The sequence below is a fragment of the Oncorhynchus gorbuscha genome, linkage group LG07, assembly GCF_021184085.1.
Source record: "Oncorhynchus gorbuscha isolate QuinsamMale2020 ecotype Even-year linkage group LG07, OgorEven_v1.0, whole genome shotgun sequence".
Lineage (NCBI taxonomy): Eukaryota > Metazoa > Chordata > Actinopteri > Salmoniformes > Salmonidae > Oncorhynchus > Oncorhynchus gorbuscha.
In genome coordinates, this window is record NC_060179.1 from 41,593,492 (window position 1) to 41,606,581 (window position 13,090).

The 13,090-nt window shown below is 38.6% G+C and overlaps 1 protein-coding gene across 1 annotated transcript; it reads left to right on the forward strand.

Annotated features, from left to right (window-relative positions):
* The first annotated feature begins 868 nt into the window (after nt 1–868).
* Nucleotides 869–12,437, forward strand: LOC124039864 (syntaxin-4-like). Its single transcript, XM_046356351.1, has 11 exons — nt 869–1,097; nt 1,457–1,561; nt 1,930–2,029; nt 4,683–4,757; nt 4,885–4,952; nt 5,042–5,150; nt 5,324–5,397; nt 10,539–10,676; nt 10,896–11,006; nt 11,097–11,183; nt 11,324–12,437. The coding sequence occupies exons 1-10, from the start codon at nt 1,068–1,070 to the stop codon at nt 11,172–11,174; spliced, it is 888 nt and encodes a 295-aa protein (XP_046212307.1). The 5' UTR covers nt 869–1,067; the 3' UTR covers nt 11,175–11,183; nt 11,324–12,437.
* The last annotated feature ends 653 nt before the right edge of the window (nt 12,438–13,090 follow it).

The window sequence follows — 13,090 nt, forward strand, 5'->3', positions numbered from 1 at the left end:
CCATGACCCAACCCAGTCTCAGGGAGGAGAGTGTGGGGTGGTGAGGGGTAGGTCATAATCACTGATAACGTTGTTCCTGTCATGATCAGTTTGCATAGGTTCAGCATATACATTCAACAGCCTGGCTGGCAAATTACCTGTCTCCCCCTCGTAGTGCATATCTGACCCATCGCTATCACAATCACTGAGGGATAACTGCAATGTTGCACGCCTTGTCTGAGCAACATATCCTGAATTTGACTCAAAGTAAAACTAAAAGAAAGAACAGAGCAGAAAGTTAGGTAGAACAAGAACTATATATATGTATACGTATCTGCCTGTCACTATTGTTGCCGTTAACATGTTTACTCATTCTATGACCACACTGAACAAAGTTGAGTAATTGCAAATTCATATATGAATACTAGACACCTTAAAGATGATGTGTACCAAAAATATTTGTCCTATCTTTATGTTAACATACATAACCTAACCTTTTTGGGGGGAGCTTTGATGCAGCCATCATCGTCTCATGGTGCAACCAGGAAGTAAACAGATCTGGTCATGTGATCATGTACAACATTTACAAACATGTGGCACTGCACATATTTCATTGAGACCCTTTATTATTTTAATATTCGCTAGAAATGCATCGATATATCATTCAGTAAACGTTTTAGAGGCTTATAACTGGGAACGTTTTTTTCGGTCACTATTGTGACTGATGGGATTAAATAGGTTAAAATGAACCGCAAATGAATTATAAATATGATCGTGTTTACAGCAGAGGGCAACATTACGCAGTGGTTCGAAAGTATAAAAAAGCCCACGCATGCGCCGTCAATTGTCTATATTAAACTACAGTACGCTAGGTGGCGTGTGTTCTAATGGTGCCTATTTTTCACTGAAATACTAGCTGGAGAGGAAGTAGAAGCAAATATGTTTTATATCTGTGGTAGCAGTTTACTTGTTGAATGACAAACTTTTTTTGTGTGTTTTATTGCTCATTTGATAAAACAAATATTTACCTTGATATAGGATATCGTAATAGTATCTTCGTTAATACATTGTATTTGGACTGAGAGGAAATGCGGGACCGAACTAAGGAACTTGGCAATGTGAGTGTAAAAGGAAAAACAGGCTAGCTAACTTATACTAACCAATATCAATGAATATAGACGTTTATGCATGGTCAAATGCAGAATGTGTAGCTATTTCATAGGGTATTCTTTATCTGTTAGCTATTAGTGCTAGCCACATTGATTTAAATTGGCGAACCTAGCTAGTTTTTTGTAAACCTCGGATATCTAGCTAAATTAGCATAATTAAGATAGTCTAGAACCAAGGATGGGCCAGTGGCTAAAAGTGTATTCAAAGTTCAATGCCGCACTCAATATCGGTTGCATGTTGGATTTACCTGTTAATGACGTGATGAATGTGTCCATTCTTTCCCTATTCTCTCTTCCTCACACACCAGACCGCAGAGGCGTCAGACGAGGATGAAGAGGGCAGGGCCCTTATGGTCAAACCGGGGATTTCTACAGTGAAGGAAGAGAAGGAGAATGATGCTTTTTTCAAGAAGGTGAAATCATGCAAATTAATTCAGGAGTTGAGACATCTGTTTGCATTTTTATGGTGACTTGATGTCAGTTTCAATGTTATGCTACTCTGCAGTACTTTTATCTTGGCTTGTGGATACCAAGCACAGGAACAGTTTGTTGTGCCAACATAAACTATCATTCTAATGTGATCTGGCTGAAATAATGCCAAGTCAAAATCAGTATCTTTTCTGTATGCCCAATGTACATGTTATGCGAACACAGTCATCTCGTCAGTGACACACAGGGTGATGCGGAATTTGTCTCCCGGTCTTTTCTTAGTGCCCCAAAAAAACTAGTTCACAGTTTAGCTTCTATTACATTTACCAGCCTGTTTATCCCTTCTCATCAGGTCCTAGAGATTCGAGGGGTAATGGAGATGCTTAAAAAGGTGGTCGCTGACCTTGAGAACAAACAGAAGACAGTGTTGGGTGTGGCACTGCCAGAGGACGGTCAGTAGAGCAACACTAACACACTAATATATACATCATATGCTGTATGTAAATATATGGCATGGTGGTAATATATGTAAGAGTTATTATATGATATGCATAGAATATTGCATTTCCACGGTAACAGAATGAGGGTGGCTATGATTTGTGGAACGTTCCAACAGGAATCTGTTCTCAAAACTTTGTAAATAACAAGGTTGCCAAAAACGCATACAAAGTTGTATAGTGGCAGAATAAGATACCGGGTAGGGAGTTGGCAATTTCATTAAGTTTGTCACTCAACACGTTTATTTCCTGAAAAATGTCTGTCTTCACTCTGTTAGCCTATGGACAAACATTAAGAATCATCTATGTGGTGGGTTGATGCCTGTTCGGCAGCTAATTAGCTAGGTGAATAGATCATTCTACTTTGTATGCGTTATTTGTTGGCAACCTTGTACTTTATGACGTTTTTGGAATAGATTCCTGTTGGAACGTTCCACAAATTCTCCCCACCCACAGAATGACACTGACTCAGATTTTTTTACTTTAAATGTATACCAAACAAAAAACATTGATTGCAAAGTTAAACAAACCATACAACTCAATGCACAATGACTACTTTGAACAATTTCCACTGGGAATTTAACAAAAACACATTTACTCAAAAAACAGTGCAGATGTTAAGTTTTGTAACAGGTAGATCTGTGATGGAAACAGGAAGTTTCGGTGCAATTTTATAAATGGCAACAGGTTATTTGTCTGTTTGACAAATGGATCTTTTTATATTTGTAAAATGAATTATGCGAAAAATAACAAACACCATTTTATGTGCAAATATTGATATTATAACCATCCTATTGAAGTAAAATTGGAGTCACGAGATGATATGGTGCATGGTTCACCCACTATGACCTGGGAAAGCATGCAATTTATTAGGCTACAGGTGAAATAAATGATGAAATTCACAGAGTGGTGAAAGTGCACTGTTGATTAGCTTGATGCTCTTTTCCAATAGATTTCAAGGGTCTTATTCTGGTGACATGGTGATTTGATGCTTGACTGCCATTTTGACAAAAATAATCTCATGTAGACTAACCTACACGCACTGTATCTGCGAGCTGGCTAGAGCGCACGCGGCAAGACCGGTGTAGGCACATTTGCTTTTTGTGACACAACTATCGGTAGAATTGAAAATGTGATGGAAACACGTTGAACTTTAGATTTTTATTCGGTACATGAAAAAAAAGAGGAAAATTTACATTTTGTGTGCGCTATGTCATCACATACAGATTTTTATCCGCAACAAATCTGTTTGGTGGAAATGCACCATTGGTGGGGAAATGCGCATATTTTATTTATGCTGATTTTAGAATATTCGCATGACAATCTGTCGCCAATTGGATAGAAACCTAGCTACTTTTAGAAAAAAGTTTGGTCCAAATCAGATATTAGGTACTACTGTATTTATTTAATATTATATGAATCCTATAAATTGAAATAGCCAATTTCGGTGCTATCAATTAGCTTAATTTTTCAGAGCTCAAATTATATTTCAATAAAATATTGTTGCAGGAATGCTAATCTTATCTGTTTTCTAACTACAGAAATGATATCAGAACAATCTGAGATGGTGGGTGTCATGGCTTGATGATATGACATGGAACAACCCTACCGAATGGCGCAGCGATCTAAGGCACTGCATTTCGGTGCTAGAGATGTCACTACAGACCCTGGTTCGATCCCGGGCTGTATCACAACTGGCTGTGATTGGGAGTCTCATAGGGTGGCGCACAATTGACCCAGCGTCGTCCAGGTTAGGGGAGGGTTTGGCCGGGGTAGTCATTCATTGTAAAATAAGAAATTGTTCGTAACTGATTTGCCTAATTAAATAAAATAAAATACTATGAATTCTCACTGTGGCTAATTCAGTTGCAGTCATTGTTACAGATTTTTTTTGGTCGATTTAGTAACAGAATGCCACGTTTTTAATAACTTCATAAACCAAATTCTTATCAGTTAAAACATTTTATACAACAGGGGGGTTTGAATTTCCCATTGTTAGTCTATCCTGCCCATGATATACTAAACAACATTCATAAAAAGTGCCATCATTTGTCATTACCTAGCATCACACTACTATTACTTTTACAGATCCAGTATCTCATCGGCTCAGTCATGCAATTTAGAAACTTGATCTCCACTGTAAAAAGCATCAAGACATTATCTCTGACATTTGCAAAATTGTTGCAATACAGACAGGCAGATTTTCTCAGCCAGTCGAGATCATGATTCAGCATCATTTGTATCGATACACAAAGAAATGAACAAGTAAAATGAAACGCAGTTAGTTTGCAGTCTTTCCAGCCGACATGCTGACCAGACCGGACCCGTCGCGTGCGAGAGCGTCGCAAAATAAATGTAGAAATCCTATGTTATTCAATTATTTCACCCCACACTGCTCGCGCGCGCCAACGAGCGTCTGCGTTGCCAAGGGCTAAAATTAGAAGTCCTTTCTATTTATGACGCAGATCACGCTGAAAGTCCTGCCTCTCCCATCTCCTCATTGGTTTATAGAAGCAGGTACCCTACAGCCCTACAGGCTGAGGGATTTGTTACTCTGCCTGTTGACAGTAAATAAAAGGTGAGGTCGTAACGTTTCTTTGTTGTTCAGGTATGAAAAGGGAACTCCAAACCCTTCGGGAAGAGATCAAAACAATGGCAATGCAGATCCAGAAGAAACTGAACAGTGAGTATTCTAAACTGAGATGATATGGTGAGATATTGACTAATGATCACAGGTGATTCGGTGGCCCCAGTGGATAAACCTGAATACAGAAATATCCAACCGATTGTTATTTATTTATTTTTTACAGCCATTGAACCCAAAAAAGGGGGTGATGAGAAATACGTTCCCATAAACCTAAGGATGCAGAGAGCACAAGTGAGGCTTCTATATAATTAAGTCTTGATTGTAATCCAATATACTGTAGGCTGACATGAATTTACACTTCCAACTCTCTCTTTCTCTAGCATGGTGTCTTGTCTCGAGAGTTTGTGGAGTTGATGGACCACTGTAACACCATCCAGGCTTCCTACAGAGATCGCAACGTGGAGAGGATACAAAGGCAGCTCAGAATAAGTAAGGCTGGATGTCATCTGTTACTGTTATCATACTGCTGATCAGAAAGTGATTTCAACACCATGGATTTTTGTCTTCTGAATTCAAGACTACAATGTAGAAGTTCATTTACAAAGGTGATTTCATGTGAAAATGAAATATACCCAAAAACATCAATTGTTATATCCCTCCAGCGGGCACCAATGTTACAGATGAGGAGTTGGACGGTATGCTTGAAAGTGGACAGACTGATGTTTTCACACAGAATGTGAGTATGACTGACTGACTGACTGACTGACTGACTTAAATGAACCAAAATTCATGATTCACAATGAAACCACCTGCTGGCAATCCCACAACATTATTCCCTTCCTTTTTTTGTTGGGTAATTTTCTGTTAACTATGACTTTTCAGGCTCTGTGTTTTTCTGATATAGCAGAATGACCAAAAAACATCGAAATGGCATTGTCTAGTTAAGCTCTTTAGTGTTTGGGACAAAGACAAATGCATATACAGTACCTTCAGAAAGTATTCAACCCCCTTTGTGTTTTTCCACATGTTAAAGCTTGAATTTAAAATGGATTGAATTGAGATTTTGTATCACTGATATACACACAATTCCCCATAATGCCAGTGGAATTTTATTATTAGAAATGTTTACAAATTATATATTTTTTAAAACTGAAACGTCTTAACATCTTAAGTCAATAAGTATTTAGCCCCTTTGTTATGGCAAGCTTAAATAATTTAATGTGAAAATGTGCTTAAGTCACATAATAAGTTGCATGGACTTTTGAATGACTTGCCCATCTCTGTACCCTACACATACAATTATCTGTAAGGTCACTCAGACACTGAATAACCCTTTGAGAATGGTGAAGTTATTAATTACGCTTTGGATAGTGATGAGAAGTTTGGCTGTTTTTACTGACTTAGATATTTTCAACTCGTTCAGTCAAAAGAACAAATCTTTAGACTGATTATGTTCATTTGAGTCAGTAATGCCCAGAGCATGCAGAACCCCCTACTGGCAAACAATGGAACTGAAAACTCGAAAGAGTCTTACAACCTTCTCGTTCACCATGGGGAGCTTATTGGAGCTGTCATTTGTGACAGACTTGTAAACGTGTGCTTTAAACAATGTAGGCTACATTTGTTTGATTGCTAGGCATACAAATAAGATGCATTGATACGTTTGTAACGAGGTCTAGTTGTGGCTGTAACCGATTGTGAACGACTCTTGGCAGAATGCATTGCTTGACCGCCGCCCGTGATGGAGATGAGCACAATGTCGTTCGCAAACTGCAGACCCCCCCCCCCAAACTATTAATTCTTGAGGTCGAGGTTGTTGAGCAAAGGCTATGTATGTTTTGGTTCTACAAAGCTGTCATCGTAATATTCAATAATCAATTAATTGCGATCATTCTTGCACCATGTTATCAGTTCTAAACATGTATTTTTCTTCCCTATGCTCATGATCTATTCTGCCCTACCAAGTGTTAGGTCCTGACAAACTAACGGACAAGTCAAAGCCCAAACCAAGTTTATTCATCCACTGAGTGAAACAGCTGAAAAGACAAAGACGTGTTTACACAAGCACATACAGTACCAGTCAAAAGTTTGGACACACCTACTCATTCAAGGGTTTTTATTTTTACTATTTTCTACATTGTATAATAATAGGGAAGACTATATAAAATAACACATGGAATCATGTAGTAACCAAAAAAGTGTTAAATGAATCAAAATATATTTTAGATTCTTCAAAGTAGCCACCCTTTGCCTTGATGACAGCTTTGCACACTCTTGGCATTCTCTCAACCAGCTTCATGAGGAATGCTTTTCCAACATTCTTGAAGGAGTTCCCACATGCTAAGCACTTGTTGGCTGCTTTTCCTTCACTCTGCGCTCCAACTCATCCCAAACCATCTCAATTGGGTTAAGGTCGGTGATTGTGGAGGCCAGCTCATCTGATGCAGCACTCTATCACTCTTTGGTCAAATAGCCCTTACACAGCCTGTTGTCCTGTTGAATAACAAATGATAGTCCCACGTGCAAACCGGATGGGATGGTGTATTGCTGCAGAATGCTGTGATAACCATGCTGGTTAAGTGTGCCTTGAATTCTAAAAAAATCACAGATAGTGTCACCAGCAAAGCACCATCACACCTCCTCCTTCATGGTGAGAACCAAACATGCAGAGATCATCTGTTCACCTACTCTGCGTCTCACAAAGACACGGCAGTTGGAACCAAAAATCTCAAAAGAACAGATTTTCACCGTTATGATGTCCATTGCTCGTGTTTCTTCTTATTGGTGACCTTTTTGTAGTGGTTTCTTTGCAGCAATTCAACCATGAAAGTCTGATTTCACTCAGTGTCCTCTGAAAAGTTGATGTGTCTGTAACTCCGTGAAGCATTTATTTGGGCTGCAATTTCTGAGGCTGGTAAACTCTAAGGAACGTATCCTCTGCAGCAGATGTAACTCTGGGTCTTCCTTTCCTGTGGTGGTCCTCATGAGAACCAGTTTCATCATAGCTCTTGATGGTTTTTGCGACTGCACTTGAAGAAACTTGAAAAGTTCTTGAAATTTTCCGGATTGACTGACCTTCAGGTCTTAAAGTACTGATACTGTCATTTCTCTTTGCTTATTTGAGCTGTTCTTGCCATAATATGGACTGGGTCTTTTACCAAATAGGGCTATTTTCTGTATACCACCCCTACCTTAACAAGACACACTTGTTAATTGAAATGCATTCCAGGTGACTACCTCATGAAGCTGGTTGAGAGGATGACAGCTTTGCACACTCTTGGCATTAAGGCAAAGGGTGGCTAAGAATCTCAAATATAAAATATATTTAAATTTAACACCTTTTTTGGTTACTACATGATTCCATGCGTGTTATTTAATAGTTTTGATGTCTTCACTATTATTCTACAATGTAGAAAATATTAAAAAATAAATAAAAACCCTTGAGTGAGTAGCTGTGTCCAAACTTTTGACTGGTACTGTATATGTATACCCTCCTTCTAGGCTGAGTCTCTTCCTTGCACATTTAGACAGCCAATACATTTTTGTTGCTCGGCAGGAACTCAAGTGACGACTGTTCGTTCTCGCTTCGTCTGACCTGACCTCGTCCAGAATTCCTCCCTAACTCACTCACGTCTGTCCTACTTTATCTGTGACTGAAACCAGACCGTTGCCCTTCTCTCTATAGGATACATGAGATTTAACAATAACATGTTCTGACAGAATGTCAGAAGGGTAGTGCAGAATCTTTCTGCACTACCCTGTCTCACTCAGTAGATTTCCATACACTCAGTTATAATATGGTAACATGAATAAGGATATTTCAAGTTAGAAGTTAGAATCCAACACAAGTAAAAGAGCAGTAACTGCTCATAGAGTGGAACTCAGAAAAAATGGCTTTATAGTTTAATTGTCCAGCCAAATGAGTTGTAGTCAGATCTGTTGTCTTTAACATTACATTTTTATTCATATTGACCTCTGACCCTAGATGGCAGTTACTGCCTTCTTGCTTTGTATACCCACTGGAATACACTGGTTTCCATTGTTTTTTTTATTGCACAAACTTGTTCATAGATTTATTTGTATGCGGCTGTTCGTTTCATATAGTTTGTTTTTTGTTGATACAAGTATCAATCAATAATACAAAGGTAAACCATAGAAGCTGCAGCCTAAAGCTCAGTAAACTTTTTCCAGTTACTGCTTTTTGTCCCTGGTTGTACTGCTACTTTTTCCAGTTACTGCTTTTTGTCCCTGGTTGTACTGCTACTTTTTCCAGTTACTGCTTTTTGTCCCTGGTTGTACTGCTACTTTTTCCAGTTACTGCTTTTTGTCCCTGGTTTCACTGCTAATTTTTTACAGTTACTGCAGAAATGAGCCCCATTTTCTCAACACAGTGGAGGCAGGATATTTGTCCACCTGATAAAGCATGTATCAAAAATGTCTTAACTAATTTTTGACAATGTGTAGTTACTGCTCTTTTGCTTGGTAGGGAAGTATTTACCTGCGTGCTTATGACAGTTGGTGGTCGGCGCATGTCTCTGGAGCTGCTGAGCCGGAGGAGCGTGTATTAATCCTGCTGTTGGACTCGCAATAGTAAGTTAGGTCAAACATCCAACTAAAATGAACAAATCACTCAGAAAAACAAATCATGACTTGAGTCAGTGAAGAGTAGTTCAAAAATAACTAATCGTTAGCGAACTGCACATCACTAATAATGTATTAATACACCGAGACACTACAAATATACAGGCATACTTCCTAACTTAGTTGCTAGAGAGGAAGGAAACCGCTTAGGGATTTCACCATGGGGCCAACAGTGATTTATTTTTAGGAGATGGATCAACAACATTGTAGTTACTCTACAATATTAACCTAAATGACAGTGAAAAGAAGGAATCCTATACAGAATACAAATATTAAAAAACATTCATTCTGTTTGCAATAAAGAACTTAAGTAATATTGCAAAAAATGTGGCAAAGAAACAAAAAAAGCTTTTGTCTTATACATTTGCTAGGGGTAAATCAAACACAATACGGTCTACCACTATTCATATTTTCATGCATGGTGGTGGCTGCATGATGTTCGAGGTGTAATTGTCATTGATAAGGACTGTAGGTTTTCAGGATAAAAATAAAATGAACAGAGCTAAGCACAGGCAAAATCCTAGTGGACAACCTGATTTTCTACTTTCCAACAGACTGGGGGAAAAATACACCTTTTAGCAGGACAATAACCTAAAACAGAAGGCCAACTATACATACACTGGACTCGAGTTGCTTACCAAGACTGCATTCAATGTTCCTGAGTGGCTTAGTTAAAGTTTTAACTTAAATTTACTTGAAAATATGGCAAGACTTGAAAATGGCTGTCTGGCAATGATCATCAACCAACTTCACAGAGCTTAATAATTAAAAACTTTTTTTTTTAATGGCTAATATTGTACGGTCCAGGTGTGCAAAACTTTTAGAGACGAACCCAAAAAAAGACAGCTGTAACAACACAATGTGGAAAAGGTCAAGGGGGTTGAATACTTTCTGAAGGCACTTGGGAGTAAAATGACATTTAAGACACTCTTGTTTGCTTGCATTGGACTACAGGTTTGGATTTGGTAAGCACTCATTGTAATGTCTGTATCTGGGGACATTCTTAGAAATCTGTATAGTCACCATAGTTGTGAAAGAGAACCCCATAGATGGAACCCTTTGGCCACCCTTGCTTTAGTGTGTCTATAGCGGTTTCAGTTCAAGCGTAGTTGATATTCTCTTGACTAGATGTGTTAAGTTTTATGAGCAGTTAAATAGACACTTGTCGTCATTTCTCAGACATTTTGTCAGGCTCTAAATAACCTGATTGTAACATTTACTCTCTCCTTCCTGTAGATCCTGATCGACGCTAAAGCCACTAAGCAGGCACTGAATGAGATTGAGTCCCGGCATGACGAGATCCTTAAACTGGAAAGGAGCATTAAGGACCTGCATGACATGTTCCGGTACCTGGCCATGGAGGTGGAGGCTCAGGTAAGACTCACACCCCAGGAGGACAAACTGGAGCCCTATTACCTTTCTTACCCAAGTGTGCACTTGTTAACTCTCTGTCAAAGGTTTAAAAGCTTTGGATTGGTGCAAGCATGGGCAGAATCCATTTTTCAAATTATATTTCCCACACCAGACTGAGAAAGTTGGTTGTCAAAATACCTTTTAGTTAAGCGTTTGCTGAATTGACAAACTGTTATGCAGGGGGAGATGGTCAACCGCATTGAAGCCAACATCATCAATTCAACTAACTATGTGGAAAAGGCAGTGGAAGACACTGCGAAGGCTGCCACCTACCAAAACAAAGCACGCAAGGTAGGAATTAATTTTAAGGTTGTGCCAATTATTGGACAGGTTAGCTAATGAACATTGATACTACCTTTCTATCGCTCTCTTCCTCTACAGAAGAAGATATGGATTGCATTATGCTGTGCCATTCTCCTCCTCATTTTAGCAATCTCATTGGCTATCAGCTTCTCCTGAGATCCTGATGTGAGTTCTCTCGTAGTTAGCAAAAATAGCCATATTTCAACATTAATTTACTGAAAAATACAAAACTATGAACCATTTATTGATTAGGTCAATGTATTCAATCAACTTATTTTGTACTTTTTTGATATTCTTCCTTGCAGTGTCACCTTCCTCTAACCCACTTCTGCCCTGGGACCTTGAAGAGAAGTCCTGTCTTATTATATCACTGACCTCTTAACTATCGATACCCTGGCACAGACCGGGAGGCACACATGCACAAACAGACATTGTCTCTCATGCTCATACGTTAACTGCCCCACTTTCAGCAAAAGGCAATGCTGAAGTTTTTTTGGGGCTCTCTGTTGTACCCTTTTCTTCAATGGCACCCTAAATGAAAATGTGTGGACAACTCCGTTACTTACTCAACTTGTTGGACCCATACGTGTCCAAGGAAGAATGCAGTATTTGAACAGACACTGACAAGGTGCTGATCAGATTTGCTCAGGAAAACTAAAGTGCTTCTTATTGTATTAGTTTTGTATTAGTTACAATGCAGGAAAAAAACTAAGCGCTTATGGCTTCTTGTTTTTAAATGCAGATCTAGAATAATATAATTGTATATCGCCAATTTATTATTTGGTGAGTAATTAAGACGTGCAGTTATCAAATTTGAAAGGTGTCTGAAATGAGTTCCATGTGACTCTTTTATAAAGAATTGGCACTTGAAATGTCTCTCCCATTAGGAGAATGTGGTCTACAGTATTTATTTATAATTTTAATATTATGGATGCTATGTTTAGTCTTGCCACAGTAATAGGAACCCTTATAGTTATGGTGCCTTTTTTCCCTAATTAACATTTTCTTGTGTTTGCAGACATCTAAGGGCTCTGTCTGAGATCAGGGTATAGTAGCACACTACCTTATTTTAAAGAAGGGATGGAATTTGTTCTGTAATTATTCAATGCTCTTCTGCTTCAAGAACCCTAACCATTTTATATCAGATTTGTTTTTCAAACCGTAAAGAGATCAGCCATGGTACTTTACCCTAGCCTTAATTCTCTGTGCCCACTAGCTCCTCCCTATGAAGTGACAAGAGGAGCTAAATACTTGTACAGTATTTGGTGAAGGGAGAAACTGGATGAGTGAGGAGAGCAGTGAAGTACATTGTTACTGTATATTATATGGCTGTTGAATTTTGTATCAAATGTTCAGCAATTTTAATTTAAAAAAATGAAATGGGTTTAACTGTTGCCCAGATTAAATTAGCAGAGTATGGTTTGTCTCCGTGCCTTTTTTTTCTGCTACTGCTTTATATTCTCTGAGGGAAAAAGTCCTCAGAAATATCGTAGGAGGGACATCTTACGCATTTAAAATGTAACATTTTCTAGTACTGTATATGTTCTCAAAAGCCATCAGATTGATGTACTAAAGACATGGATACATAAGCAAAGATTTATGGTACTGAACAAAAATAAACTCAGCATATAAAGTGTTGGTCCCATGTGCTAAAATAAAAAATCCCAGAAATGTTCCATGTGCACAATTAGTTTACATCCCTCCTTTACCAAGATAATTAATCCACCTGACAGGTGTGCATTTCAATAAGCTAATAAAACAGCATGTTCAATTTAAGGTGCACCTTGTGCCGAGGCCAATAAAATGTAGTTTTGTCACAACACGATGTCAAGTTGAGGGAGCGTGCAATTGGCATGCTGACTGCAGGAATGTCCACCAGATAATTAAAAGTAAATTTCCCTACCCTAAACTGCCTCCGTTGTTTTAGATAATTTGGCAGTATGTCCAACTGACCTCACAACCACAGACCAGCCCAGGACCTCCACATCTGGCTTCTTCACTTGCAGGATCGTGTGTGGGTACTTCTGTCTGTAATAAAGCCCTTGTGGGGGAAAAACTCATTCTGATTGGCT

Excerpts from the sequence above, each read along its gene's own strand:
- LOC124039864 (XM_046356351.1), top strand. The coding sequence starts at position 1,068 with ATGCGGGACCGAACTAAGGAACTTGGCAAT. Across the intron at positions 1,098-1,456 it reads GAACTAAGGAACTTGGCAAT|ACCGCAGAGGCGTCAGACGA; the intron begins GTGAGTGTAAAA and ends CTCACACACCAG. Across the intron at positions 4,758-4,884 it reads GATCCAGAAGAAACTGAACA|CCATTGAACCCAAAAAAGGG; the intron begins GTGAGTATTCTA and ends TATTTTTTACAG.